Source organism: Ascaphus truei, chromosome 2, assembly GCF_040206685.1.
Source record: "Ascaphus truei isolate aAscTru1 chromosome 2, aAscTru1.hap1, whole genome shotgun sequence".
NCBI lineage: Eukaryota > Metazoa > Chordata > Amphibia > Anura > Ascaphidae > Ascaphus > Ascaphus truei.
Genome location: NC_134484.1, coordinates 131,416,890 through 131,430,379, shown reverse-complemented (window position 1 = coordinate 131,430,379; position 13,490 = coordinate 131,416,890). Strand labels below are relative to the sequence as shown.

Below are 13,490 nucleotides of genomic sequence, written 5' to 3'. Positions count from 1 at the left end.
CCGGCCAGGCGGCCGTCAGGGACAAGAAACCAAGGGACCTTGACAAAGAATGCCCTATACACAAAAGGCCGCATCCGCTTAACAAGTGTATCAGATTCAGGATGAAACCCATAGAGGAGCGAAAGAACTTACTCAAGGAATGGGGAGCTTGTTTCAAATGTTGTGCTTCCACAACTCATTTGTTCAAGGACTGCAAAGAAGCTATGAAATGCACAGAGTGCGAAAGCGACAGGCACTTAGCCACTTTACACCCGGAAGCTATGAAGCCAAATCAAGCAAAGCCCCTAACCCTTCGACAATGCAGGGCGGCGAGGAAGAAGTGGGAGATACACCACCCACGACGTCGGTAGTGTCCAAATGCACAGAGGTATGTGGAGAAGGAAGCGACGGTAGATCTTGCTCTAAAATATGTCTGCTAGCAGTGCACCCAGAGGGACAACCCCAAAGAGCTAAAAGGATGTATGCAATCATCGACGACCAGAGCAACCAATCGGTGGTCAGGTCAGAATTCTTCGACATGTTTAACATACAAGATAGCGCTTCTCCTTACACTCTCAGAATGTGTGCAGGGCGAATGGAGACTACAGGGAGAAGATTGAATGGCTGCACCATATGCTCAATAGACGGCAAAGTGAACATGCCCCTTCCCACACACATCGAGTGCAATCACATGGCAGAAGATAGGAGCGAGATCCCCACACCAGACGTGGCGCGACACCATCCCCATCTAAAAGCTAATGCCGATCGTATCCCATCACTAGATGAAGGTGCCCAGATCATGCTGCTACTTGGCAGGGACATCATGAGAGCACACAAGATCCGCGAACAGCAAAACGGGGACCACAACGGCCCAAGCGCTCAAAGGCTCGATCTAGGATGGGTGGTAGTAGGAGAAGTATGCATAGACAGGATACGAGGACCCGACAACGTAGACGCCCTACGAACAAACTTGTTGGAGAACGGTCGTACATCCCACTTCAAACCCTGTCCGAACCACTTCCAAGTCCACGAGAAGCTCGAGACCAAAAGGAACTACGGAGACGCGCTTGTGACAGAAAAATACCCCAATGACCTAGGGAGTACAGTGTTCCAGACAACAAAGGACGACGACAAACAGGCGCCATCAATGGAAGATAAAGAATTCTTGAGGTTAATGGATAAGGAGCTCTTCAAGGATGAATTAGGCAGTTGGGTGGCCCCACTACCTTTCCGCTCGCCAAGAAGACACCTCCCAAACAACAGAGACCACACCATGTCTAGGCTCGCTTCGCTTCGCTGTAGCCTACAAAGGAAACAGGAGACCAAGGAACACTTTGTGGTCTTCATGCAGAAAATCTTCCACAGTGGCCATGCAGAGTCGACGCCCCTCTGAGAGAAGGCGAAGAGTGCTGGTACCTCCCGTCGTTTGGTGTCTACCACCCCCAGAAACCTGGCCAAATTCGAGTGGTATTCGACTCCAGTGCTCAGCATCAGGGAGTCTCCCTAAACGATGTTCTCCTCACCGGGCCGGATCTGACAAACAGTCTTCTGGGAGTGTTGATCCGCTTCCGCAAGGAGCCAATCGCCATAACAGCAGACATTCAACAGATGTTCTACTGCTTCCTTGTGCGAGAAGACAACCGTAACTACCTAAGATTCCTGTGGTACCAAGATGACGTCATAGAAAACGAAATCACAGAGTACCGCATGAAAGTACATGTCTTTGGGAACAGCCCATCACCTGCGGTGGCTGCCTATGGCCTCAGAAGAATGGCCCAAGATGGAGAAGCAGAGTTCGGGAAAGACGCCAGGAACTTCGTCGAAAGAGACTTCTATGTGGACGACGGATTAAAATCAGTTCCCACCGAAGAAGAAGCCATAGATCTACTCAAAAGGACACAAAAGATGTTAGCAAATGCCACCCTAAGATTGCACAAAATAGCTTCCTATAGTGCCATAGTGATGAAGGCGTTCCACGCAGATGATCAAGCAAACGATCTCAAGAATTTGGATCTGGGGACCGACACGCCTCCCATACAGCGGAGCCTGGGGATAAGCCGGAATCTTAAAACAGATACCTTTATGTTCCAGGTAGCCATTGAAGAAAAACCTTACACACGTTGCGGAGTCCTGTCCACCGTTAACAGTCTTTACGCTCCGCTAGGCTTCGTGGCTCCTGTCACTATACAAGGGAAGTCTTTTCTCAGAGAAATGTCCTTCGAAAAGCAGGAATGGGACACCCCACTAACCCCAGAAAAACGGAAAGAGTGGGAGACGTGGAAGTACTCCTTGAAGGCCCTCGAGCAACTTCAGATCCCACGCCCCTACTCACCTATATCTCTCACCGCCGCACACAGCAAAGAGCTTTGCGTATTCTCAGATGCCTCCACAAAGGCTATAGCAGCAGTGGCCTACCTAAAAACCACAGACGTGGGTGGAAGTTACCACGTCAGGTTCATCCTTGGCAAGGCTAAGCTGGCGCCACAACCCGCCCATACTATACCCAGACTCGAGCTATGTGGTGCAGTGTTAGCAGTAGAACTGGCGGAGCTCATTGAGAACGAGATGGACAGCAAACCAGATGCCGTCAGATTCTACACAGATAGCAAGGTGGTACTGGGCTACATATACAACAAGAAAAGGAGATTCTACGTATACGTGGCCAACCGTGTAGAAAGAATCAGGAAGTCAACCCAACCAGAACAATGACACCACGTGCCCACAGATCAAAATCCTGCAGATCACGCCACCAGATCAGTACCCGCATCACAACTACAGAACACGTCATGGCTCACAGGACCAACGTTTCTTGCGCAGCTTGCGTAAACGCCACCAACCCCAGTTGGCGACTTTGAACTCGTGGACCCCGAGAAGGATACGGAGATAAGGCCCCCACAAGTATCCGTGTTACTCACCAATGTATTGCACAGAAAAGCATTCGGATCACATCGATTCCATCGCTTCTCAAGGTGGACAGCCCTTCTGCGAGCAGTAGCCCATCTCAGGCATACAGCCTTCTCCTTCCATCAGACACCAGATGGTTAAACTACCGGCTGCCACGGCTGGCACATCTGCAAAGAGTTGCGCACCATGGAGGAAGTCGCAAGGGCTAAGGAAACTGTTCTCTGTCATGTTCAGAGAGAAACGTATGAGGAAGAGGTCAATTGCATTCGTGGAGGGAAGTGTGTTTCCAAAAACAGCCCACTTTGGAAGTTGAATCCCTTCATCGACGATGACGGCCTCATGAGAGTAGGAGGCCGCCTCAACAAGTCCCAACTGAGCAGGGAGGAAAGCAATCCTCTTATCATCCCTGGCCGGCATCACATCGCTACTTTGTTGGTGCGCTACTACCACGAACAAGTCATGCATCAGGGACGACACTTCACCGAAGGCGCTATTAGGGCGGCGGGCATTTGGCGTTGGCATGAAAAGGTGCGTGGCCAGTAATCTCCACAAACGTTTTAGGTGCCGAATGCTGCGAGGCAAAAGCCAAGACCAAATGATAGCAGATTTACATATCACAGAGACAATCCTCCTAATGCCTAAATCGGACTATAACAAGGAAGAACTGACTACCAGTTCTGTGGACTCTGAGAGACATTGTGGTGCATCAAGCTAACCTAGAGCTGTGCATCCACCTACCTTACCGAGATGGCAAAGGACTTCAAGCTGGTGGTACCGGCCAGTATCCCATCATTATGTGGACATGAACTTTGCATCGGTATGTTATGTTATATTGCACATATGTTCCACATATACCTAGAATATAGTGGTATATTCAGATACCAGACGGGGAGTGTCCTGGAACTAGATTCCATATTCCTCTGTCTCTCCTTTAGTTTATGGGATTCATTTCTCCCTTGTTCAGTTGCCTGTCATTTTCCCCTGTCCCAGCAGCTTGCTGTGTGAGAAAATGCAACATTATTGCTACATGTTGTGGCTCCCTTAGACATTTCAGTGAATTGCTATAGCAGCCCCAGCCTTTCTCTCAAATGAGCTAGTCTGCTTTCTCCCCCTCTGCTCTGCCCACAGATGGTCTGTCCCCAGGCTATCTTGCTACCCAGCATACATTGGGACTTCCTTTTCCACCTTCACCACTGGCTGAGTGAGTACCTGCTGTAACTGCTCTAGTGGCAGGATTACCCTTTTCACCTGTCCTTGACTACAAAGCACCCACAGAGAGACATTATCTAAACACCAACATCTCTTCACAAGTGCCTGTCTTTTATGCTGCTTTCCCCAAATAAAGTGAAGAAAAGATACAGGACTTCTTGTGCTTTGAAAAGAGGGCCGAGTTGAACCTATCTGGGCTAATCATCTTACACATGACCCTGGCCTCCAGAATAGTAAGGCCATATATCCACATGCTCTGTTAGAGAGTGGACATTTGTATTGTTAGAAAGGTATATGTTGATAAACACTATACTATAGAAATAATAGCAGAAGTGAAATCAAAATGACTTACATGTCACTGCAAATGTGACACAGGATTCCTCAACATAATTAGAATTAAGTATGCTAATGAAAAAGGGCCATGGGGAAGATAATGAAAAGGGCCATGGGAAAGAAATTGTTCACAAGACACTGGGAGAAAAGTAAATTAGGCATTTAAAGCCAACAGGGAAAACAGCTGTGTGAAGTCGGTTTAATCCACATTGGATTTATTAAAGTGTATATTAACGATACTAAATATAGAGACAGGACAAACTCGTCCTTCACGGCTCCTATAAAAGGCACTGATACAAGGCACTGCATACTGTGTGCTGCATGTGACTAATTGCAGTGATAAACATCATCAGTCCTAGAACCGACCTTTCTGGGTTTCATAGTTTAGGTGGACACACAAAAAAAACCCAGAAGACGTAACGTTTGTTACGTAACGTTTAATTCGTTTAATTAAACGTAACGTTTAATTCAAATCATTTAATCATATATTTCCTTAAAATAAGCTGATTGAACTGATGGGTCAGTCATATGAGTCCACTTTAACTAATCAACATTGTACAATTGTTTCCGTTTTTCTCCTGAAACTCTTTGCACTGGAGGATTTTTTTACTTTTTATTTAGCATGCAAACTTTCAAAGAAATCAATACAACTAATGGATATTTGTTTCTAGTTGTTGAGAATGGTGGGTTGGAAATGCAATTTTCAGAAGGTATAAAAGTCTTGGTAATTGTGCTCATATCTTTATTAATTTTACTCACCGTTCTGGGCAACAGTCTTGTTATTTTAGCTTTCATTGTGGACAAGAGACTCAGAAACCAGGGTAACTTCTTTCTTCTTAACCTGGCGATTTGTGATTTTTTGATAGGTAAGTTTTTGCTACAGTCGTCTTTAAAATATCTTTGACGTAGCACTAAATGTACAGTATACAGATGCAGCGGCCGTCATTCGAACAAATCACGGAGCCGTTTTATGTGTGCACTGTTGTATTCCACACGGCATTAACGCCGCCAATCGCCCCAGGCACACGTGTTTATCGCGGTTGCTTTGTTTGAATTTCATGGATTCTGTTTCTTTGTGTGCAATGAAATGCAATGAAATGAATGAATTGTAATGTGTACAGTACTGTGCTACTGTGTCAATTTCAGGTGTTTAAAAAACAGAACCAGAACCATTTTCTGCTCTCGCGTCTTAAGGCGGTACGGTTGGAAGAAATCCCGCTCGATGACGTGGGTATTCCGAGGTATATAACACGTGAAGTGTTCGAATAACGGCCGCTGCATCTGTGTTGTCTTACTTATGTTATAAATGGGGGGTTTCTATAAAGTGACTATCTGAATGAAGGTTCTGTTCCTAGCTTTATTTTGGGTAGCTTATTAAGAAGCACAGCACTAATTATTCTAACTGTATTTACAGTAAATATGTGAAATAAGCCCAACCACGTATTAGTGCTTTTTGGTGTATACTTCTTGCACTATGTAGAAACAATAATTTCTTGAAATTAAAACATTTTAGTAACAAAAAAAGTTCACACGTGCTCCACAACACATGAAAATCAATTTTGGAAATTGGCAGATCAAGACGCATACATTTGTTACTCTTCTCTATATAAAAGTAATATATGCAGCTATTTCGAATGAGTTAGCTGCAATGTTCATTCCAAAAACTGAATATGGAAAACAACATCAGGTTTTTACACTTGTTTATATCTTCAATCTTTCCAGGTGCATTCAGCCTCTCCTTGTATGTACCATATTTTTTGACTGGGAAGTGGAGACTTGGAAGATTTCTCTGCAAACTATGGTTAATTGCGGATTACACGATGTGCACTGCCTCTGCATTTAATGTTGCACTTATCAGTTATGACAGATTCCTTTCTGTCACTATGGCTGTAAGTATGCCTCTCTTTTCTCACTGTTTATTTTTGCTTTGTGATCTCCAGGTACAGAATATGATACCACATTACTGTTCGCGTAGTGGAGACGTAATCTCTTGTGTGTCTACTTCAGGGAAGAGTATATGTGTGCATACAGAATCTGAAATTAGCTAAATATCAGTACATTAGAATATTAGGTAAATTATTAAAATGTATTACCACTATGCCTTCTTGAGTTTCACAATCAGGTCATATCAATTGTTTTCTTTATATTTTATTTTCTTTTTATTACAAAATCTTAACATAACCTTTATTATAGATTGCATCAAAGTTTGTATGTTGAGATATATATTTTGACTGTTCAAAAATATTAGTGCAGACAGCTTTATTAACACAATTCTTACATTTAATGCTGCTTATTACACAAGAAATACACATTTTATGTGAATCCTGTAAAACTTCAGAATGACTTGATTCATAAGTTTTTGATTCATAGTCACCCATATTTCTGCATATTTTCTTGTTAGAGATTAATAAAGCATGTTCTTGTTAGAGATTAATAAAGCTGTTCAAGCAGTATTGTTTGCAATTTAATTATCATATGAAAGGTTGATAGCCCAAGCATATATGGAAAAAGTCTAATTATTATATGACCTAACGGCTTTTGTATCATTGCTTCATGTGTATTCACACTTTATATATATTGGTCTTGTCAGAATAAGTAAGAAAGCAGAACTTGGTGTCCTACAATGAATCTAATACTGTACTGTTAATTAATTGTTTTGAACATTATCTTGTGTTGGCATTTCGTATAGAGGTGCTACTGCCACTTAGTTATCATCAGAAGTTGCATTGCAGCTTGTAATTCATGTGTTACTCTATGGCATGTCATCAAATGACAGGCTTTAACATTGTTTTAAGTCAATATCATGAGACATATTTATTTGCTGCTATTAACTTCGGTTAAAATAATAAACTTAAGTTAGATAGTACTGTATAAGGCTGCGCTTATAGTGCCGGCGACGCGACATCGCTCCAAAACAAATGCATTGAATCCATAGCATGCGCTTATAGTAGGCGCGACGGAGCGACCTAAATCTCTGTAGTCAGTAGAATTTGATTTTTACAGGGATTGTCTCACCATGTGTCAGGCTGGAAACCAATCAGATAGCTTCTGATGCAGGGAGAGGGGGAATGTGTATGTGAGTGCAGGGAGAGGGGGGATGTGTGTGTGATGTGCAGGGAGAGGGGGAATGTGTGTGTGTGTGAGGGCAGGGAGAGGGTCGATGTGTGTGTGAGTGCAGGGAGAGGGGAATGTGTGTGAGTGCAAGGAGAGGGGGATGTGTCTGTGAGGGCGAATGTGTGTGTGAGGGCAGGGAGAGGGGGAATGTGTGTGTGTGAGTGCAGGGACTAGGGGGATGTGTGTGTGATGTGCAGGGAGAGGGGGAATGTGTGTGTGTGAGTGCAGGGAGAGGGGGATGTGTGTGTGAGGGCACGGAGAGGGGGATGTGTGTGAGTGCAGAGAGAGGGGATGGGTGTGTGAGGGCAGGGAAGGAGTTGGATGTGTGTGTGAGGGCAGGGAGAAGGGGGATGTGTGCGTGAGTGCAGGGAGAGGTGGGATGTGTGTGTGAGTGCAGAGAGAGGGGGATGTGTGTGTGAGTGCAGGGAGGGGTGTGTGTGTGTGTGTGTGATGTGCAGGGAGAGGGGGAATGTGTGTGTGATGTGCATGGAGAGGGGGGATGTGTGTGTGAGTGCAGAGAGAGGGGGGATGTGTGTGTGAGTGCAGAGAGAGGGGGATGTGTGTGTGAGTGCAGGGAGGGGTGTGTGTGTGTGTGTGTGTGTGATGTGCAGGGAGAGGGGGAATGTGTGTGTGTGTGTGAGTGCAGGGAGAGAGGGATATGTGTGAGGGCAGGGAGAGGGGGATGTGTGTGTGAGTGCAGGGAGAAGGGGGATGTGTGCGTGAGTGCAGGGAGAGGGGGGATGTGTGTGAGTGCAGCGAGAGGGGGATGTGTGTGTGAGTGCAGGGAGGGGTGTGTGTGTGATGTGCAGGGAGAGGGGGATGTGTGTGAGTGCAGGGAGAGGGGGGATGTGTGTGTGAGTGCAGGGAGGGGTGTGTGTGTGTGTAATGTGCATGGAGAGGGGGGATGTGTGTGTGATGTGCAGGGAGAGGGGGATGTTTGTGTGATAAGGCCCGCCAACAGGGGGATCTGCCGGGGTTGGCGTCCCGGGCCCCATGAGTCAGAGGGCCCAGCCGCCCGGGCCCCCTGCACGGCCATGCCCATTTTATTTTAAAAAAAGTGGCGATTCCCATGCGCATGTGCAGAGCCGAGGCCCGGCGTGCATGCACAGGGAGAATAGGGTGTCCGGCCTTTTGCCTGTGGGCCGCTCCCCCCGCACCCTTCCTCCCAAGATGGGACAGAGGGGAAGCGCCATGGTGAGCCCACGTCAACCAACCCAGTTCCCTCTGCGCTCGCCTCCTGCCCAGGGCAGCAGCCGTGGAATTAGCCCCCCCCCGCCCCAGCTGTCTACCTCCCGCGCCACCCCGCATCCCCTGAGCCTACATCCTGCCCCAGGCAGCAGTCGTGAGGAAACCAGGGGCAGGGGGGGAAGCATCTGGTGGGCAAGGAAGCAGCACCCTCCCAGTCAATGTCAGTCACCCACCCAGGCAGTCACTCACTCACCCACCCAGTCACCCAGTTACTTAGTCACCCACTCAGTCACTCAAACTCAGTCACCCACCCACCCAGTAACTCAGGCACCCACCTACCCATCCACCCAGGCACCCAACCCAGTCACTCAGTCAAGGGTCACCCAACCCACCCTGTCACTCAGTCACCCACCCAGTCACTCAGCCAACCAAGTCACTCAGTCAGACCCGGTCATTCACTCACCCACCCAGTCACTAAGTCACTCACCAACTCACTCAGTCACCCAAACCCAGTCACTCAGTCACCCACCCACCCAGTCACCCAAGTCACTCACCCACCCAGCCACTCAGTCAAGTCAGTCAGTCACCCACCCACCCAGTCACTCAGTCACTCACCCAACCAGTCACTCAGTCACCCAGCCAGTCACTCAGTCACCCAGTCACTCAGTCACCCACACACCCAGTCACTCAGTCACACACTCACCCAGTCACTCACCCACCTACCCAATCACTCACTCACCCAGTCACTCATCCACTCACCCAGTCACTCAGTCACCCACCCAGTCACATTTGTTGAAAATATAAAAATAAACAGATTGCAGTGTAATGTTTTTTGCCGTATTACAATAAGAAGAAAACAGTTAAGTAAAAGTTGCGCGCTAAAAAATATTTTTTGGTGGTACTGTAGGTGCGCTATGGGTTCGGGGGGTGGAGGCCCCTTCTCCTTTTATTTGTCCTGGGTCCCATGATTTCTGTTGGCGGCCCTGTGTTTGATTGTGTCTGTCAAGTGAAACACACTACATTAACAACTTTAAAATAGCAAATTCTCCCGTAATTTAAAGTAAAAGTAAAGTAGATTCAGCATACAAACAGAAATTACAACTCTTCTCTGTTTCAGCCTTCCCCCTTGCTCTTGTCCCCACCCCTCTGCCTTCCGTCACTCCCCTTGTAGCAAGAGACGTCTCCCAAACTCAAATGACAACTTTTGCAACGGCTACGGAGACGGGTGACGTCATCCGTAGCCGGCACTATAAGCGCAGCCTAACTTTCTAAGGCTGCGTCCATAGGACTGCAGCTGTGCGGAGGCGTGCGAAGGCTGAGGGAAAGCGGGTGCTTTCCCTGGCCTTGGTCCGCGCGCCGTCCGGGGGCACGTCGGGGGGGGCTGTGACATCACGGAGCTGGTTCGCCCTCATTGGGAGAACCGCTCACGTGACTGGCCCTGCGCTCCCGTGAGGGCGAAAATCTATAATTTGAATAAGACCTATGCTTCCGCACGCTTGCGGAAGCGTGCGCAAGCCCCTACTAAGGAGCTCACTGAGAAGCGTCAGCGCGCCTCAGCGCCTAAGTGCTGACCCTGGACGCAGCCTTAGGCTGAGTCCCCACTGGTGCTGAGTGCTCCAAGCATGAGCACTGGCATTTTTACGCATGCGTGCGGGGGGTGGGGGATTGCGGGTAGTTGAGCGCGCTAGAAAGTGAGTTTTTTGTGGTTACCTAAGCGCGAGCATCGGTGAGCGTGTGTGCCCGCGCACACTGCGTGAGTGGGGATTTACATAGCGGGGACGCTTGCGGGGACGCAGCCTTATTTGCAGGACAGGGGAACTGTAAGTTGAGGTTCACTGGTAGGTTATAGACACGTGCAAAGTTTGCAGAAAAAGAAGAAAAATATTTAGCAAAACAAATTTAAAGACATTCCCCCATGTCTAGTAAGTTACAAATTATGTTTGCAAGAAAGAGAAACATTCAATGAAGTTGTAGCTATTAGAAAATGTAGAAAGGCATATTATAGTAATATAATAACAAACTTTTACTAATTTAGGAATTTAGTACAAAGGCATTTATATTGACCTGTTCAAGGCGGTACAGACCACTCTGCCAGTGAAGATCTTACATTATTCTTATTCTTTCCATATATTTTTGAAGATTTGTATTGTGGCATGTTATTAGTAGCTGTATTGCAAACATTAAAGTTGCAATAAATACTATTCCTGCATTTTTTTAAACTTTAATTTAGTAATGATGTTTACAAAAATGTCTGAATGGCTTGAAAGAATTTAATTGAAATAAAAATGTATTGAAATACATTGTTTTTATTCTTTTAAAATGAAAGCATACTATAAACACTATTCTGTAAATTATTAATATTTGCTCTGTCATTCTCTTAAAAATTATTATATATTTTGGCTACAGTTAATCTGTTATGTTACATGGAAGATCTATTTGATATTAAAAGAATCATAGTTACTTTTCATGCTTTTTTGACAAAAATAAAAACTTATTTACTTTTGATCTCTTTGGCCAGGTGTTATATCGCTCTCAACAAAAAAGACATAGTCAGACAGTTCTTAAGATGGCTGCAGTCTGGATACTGTCATTCCTTGTGTATGGCCCAGCCATTCTTTTCTGGGAAAGTTTTGTTGGTGAAAATGACTTTCCTGAAAGCTCTTGTATCCCAGGATTTTATTACAGCTGGTATTTTATTTTTGGAGCGTCAGCACTTGATTTTGCTCTTCCACTTATAAGCATTTCATTTTTTAATTTGAGCATTTACTGGAGCATTCAAAAACGCAGCAGAAAGAAAAGACAGTCTTCAATTACTCCTCCTCCTGAAGAAAAGGAAACAACTGTGAGACCGTACATCATAGCAACTAATATTGTTCTATCTACTCCACAATTAGATGGAAAAAAGGACATTAAATCACCTGTACGGAAAAGGGTTAATATTTCTCTTTCTCTCAGAGAATGCTTTGGCAGTAATATTACTTCCTTTTCTCCACAAACTGGTGGAACACATATTAAGAGGGATGTTAATATTATTAAACTCTCAAGGGACAAGAAAGTTGCCAAATCTCTAGCGATTCTGGTTTGTATTTTTGGCATTTGTTGGGCTCCCTACTCATTTTTTGCCAGTATTCGTGCTGCCTGTCATGAATATTGCACTAATTCTTTCTGGTATAAAGTGACACCCTGGTTGTTATGGATTAATTCCGCAATTAACCCTATACTGTACCCCTTGTGCCACAATAGTTTTAGAAAAGCTTTCATCAAAATCTTTTTACAAATAAGCCGGAAGAAGTTTACAATTTAAATGGTTATTTGTACCTAATAATTTTTTCTTTGTCTCCATTGGTTTGCAATGTGCTGAAAACAGAATTCTGTTAGGCAGGCTACACTATCTGGTTTAATCCATAATGATAGGTTAATGGAAGAGATGTTGAAGGGGTTATAATAATAATGATCATCATCAGATAACATATATTTAGAAGATATTTGTAATAGTTACAATGCAGAACATAAAAGCCAAAGCAGTAGTAAAAAGCCAAGTTCTATTGAATGTTTAAGCGATATTTTTTCTCTCCTTGGCCAAGATGCACTAAATTCTATTAGGCTTATTGGGATGTTAAGAGTGTCAGAGATATATACTTATCTATTAAAAATAATTAATCAATTGCTAATCTGGATGCTGACACACCCAGTCCAATAAGTGTTTTGTAGAAGGAGTCAGTCCATTGTAGTGTAACTGAAAGCGTCACAATTAAAAATAAAGTTTTTTTTCAGTTTAAAATGTTATTACTGCACAAGAAGCATAGGGTGACTGCAGAATGAAAAGACGATGACAAAGAAATTAATGAAAACAATCAAACGTATACACTTTTCATTACTATGTGATACATGTTATATTAGCCATGCATTTTGACCACAACCCTTTATCAATAATAATATTTTCTAAAGTTTGTTAGAGTCTAGTCCTGCTACATTGTATCAAGCTGGCTTTTTCCTGTTCAACTTATTTGTCTGTAATTATACCTTGTCTCCACAGTAGGAGGCCCAACCAAGATATATTACCCATCTTGACCTTGAGTTCTTAGCTTCCAATCTCTGATCCAGTATTTTCTTTGCTGTGTTCACATAAGAGTGTTCTATTGAAATGTATTGACACAAACTAAGCGAGGGGGCCCAGAGGTGAAATGTTGAAAAATAGTTAAAGTGCAGGCTCTATTGCAGTTAGAAATAATTAATAACAAGCTACTATCTCAACAATAATAAAGACACATATAGAAATAATAATGTGTGTGATTATTTACCTCTCATATGTCCTATCCCCAAATAGTGGTGCTGTTTTCTCAACGAACACTAATATAACATTAAGTTGTGCTTTCTCCCGTAAGGAGCATAGTGTAAATGAGGCATTATCCCTTCATCTTCTATCCATTGCAGTCTGACAGGCTAAGATTAACACAGGGACATCCCTTTTATGTTATAATGTTGAATAGAGTTCCTTCCACCGGGGCCTCTCGCCCTAGTTTGCTGGTAGTACCCACCTCCATGGCGAGGAGGTAACCAGGCTCTCAAATAAAGGTTAAATCTGTTTGGTTATCTCTGATCCATGTTTTGGGGTTCAAGAGTGTCAGCTCTTGAGCCTAACCATTGTATTTTCATGACATGTAATTATTATTATCCCAATTATGGGAGAAGGAGCGGCTCAGTGAGTAAAGACACTGATCGACACTGAGATTGTTGCAGAGGAGCCTGGTTCAATTCCCAGT

At 44.6% G+C, this 13,490-nt stretch overlaps 1 protein-coding gene across 1 annotated transcript; it reads left to right on the top strand.

Annotated features, from left to right (window-relative positions):
* Positions 1-4,494: 4,494 nt before the first annotated feature.
* LOC142488140 (histamine H3 receptor-like) lies at positions 4,495-12,986 on the top strand. The gene is made up of 4 exons (XM_075588512.1): positions 4,495-4,574; positions 5,200-5,291; positions 6,148-6,314; positions 11,246-12,986. The coding sequence occupies exons 1-4, from the start codon at positions 4,495-4,497 to the stop codon at positions 12,029-12,031; spliced, it is 1,125 nt and encodes a 374-aa protein (XP_075444627.1). The 3' UTR covers positions 12,032-12,986.
* The last annotated feature ends 504 nt before the right edge of the window (positions 12,987-13,490 follow it).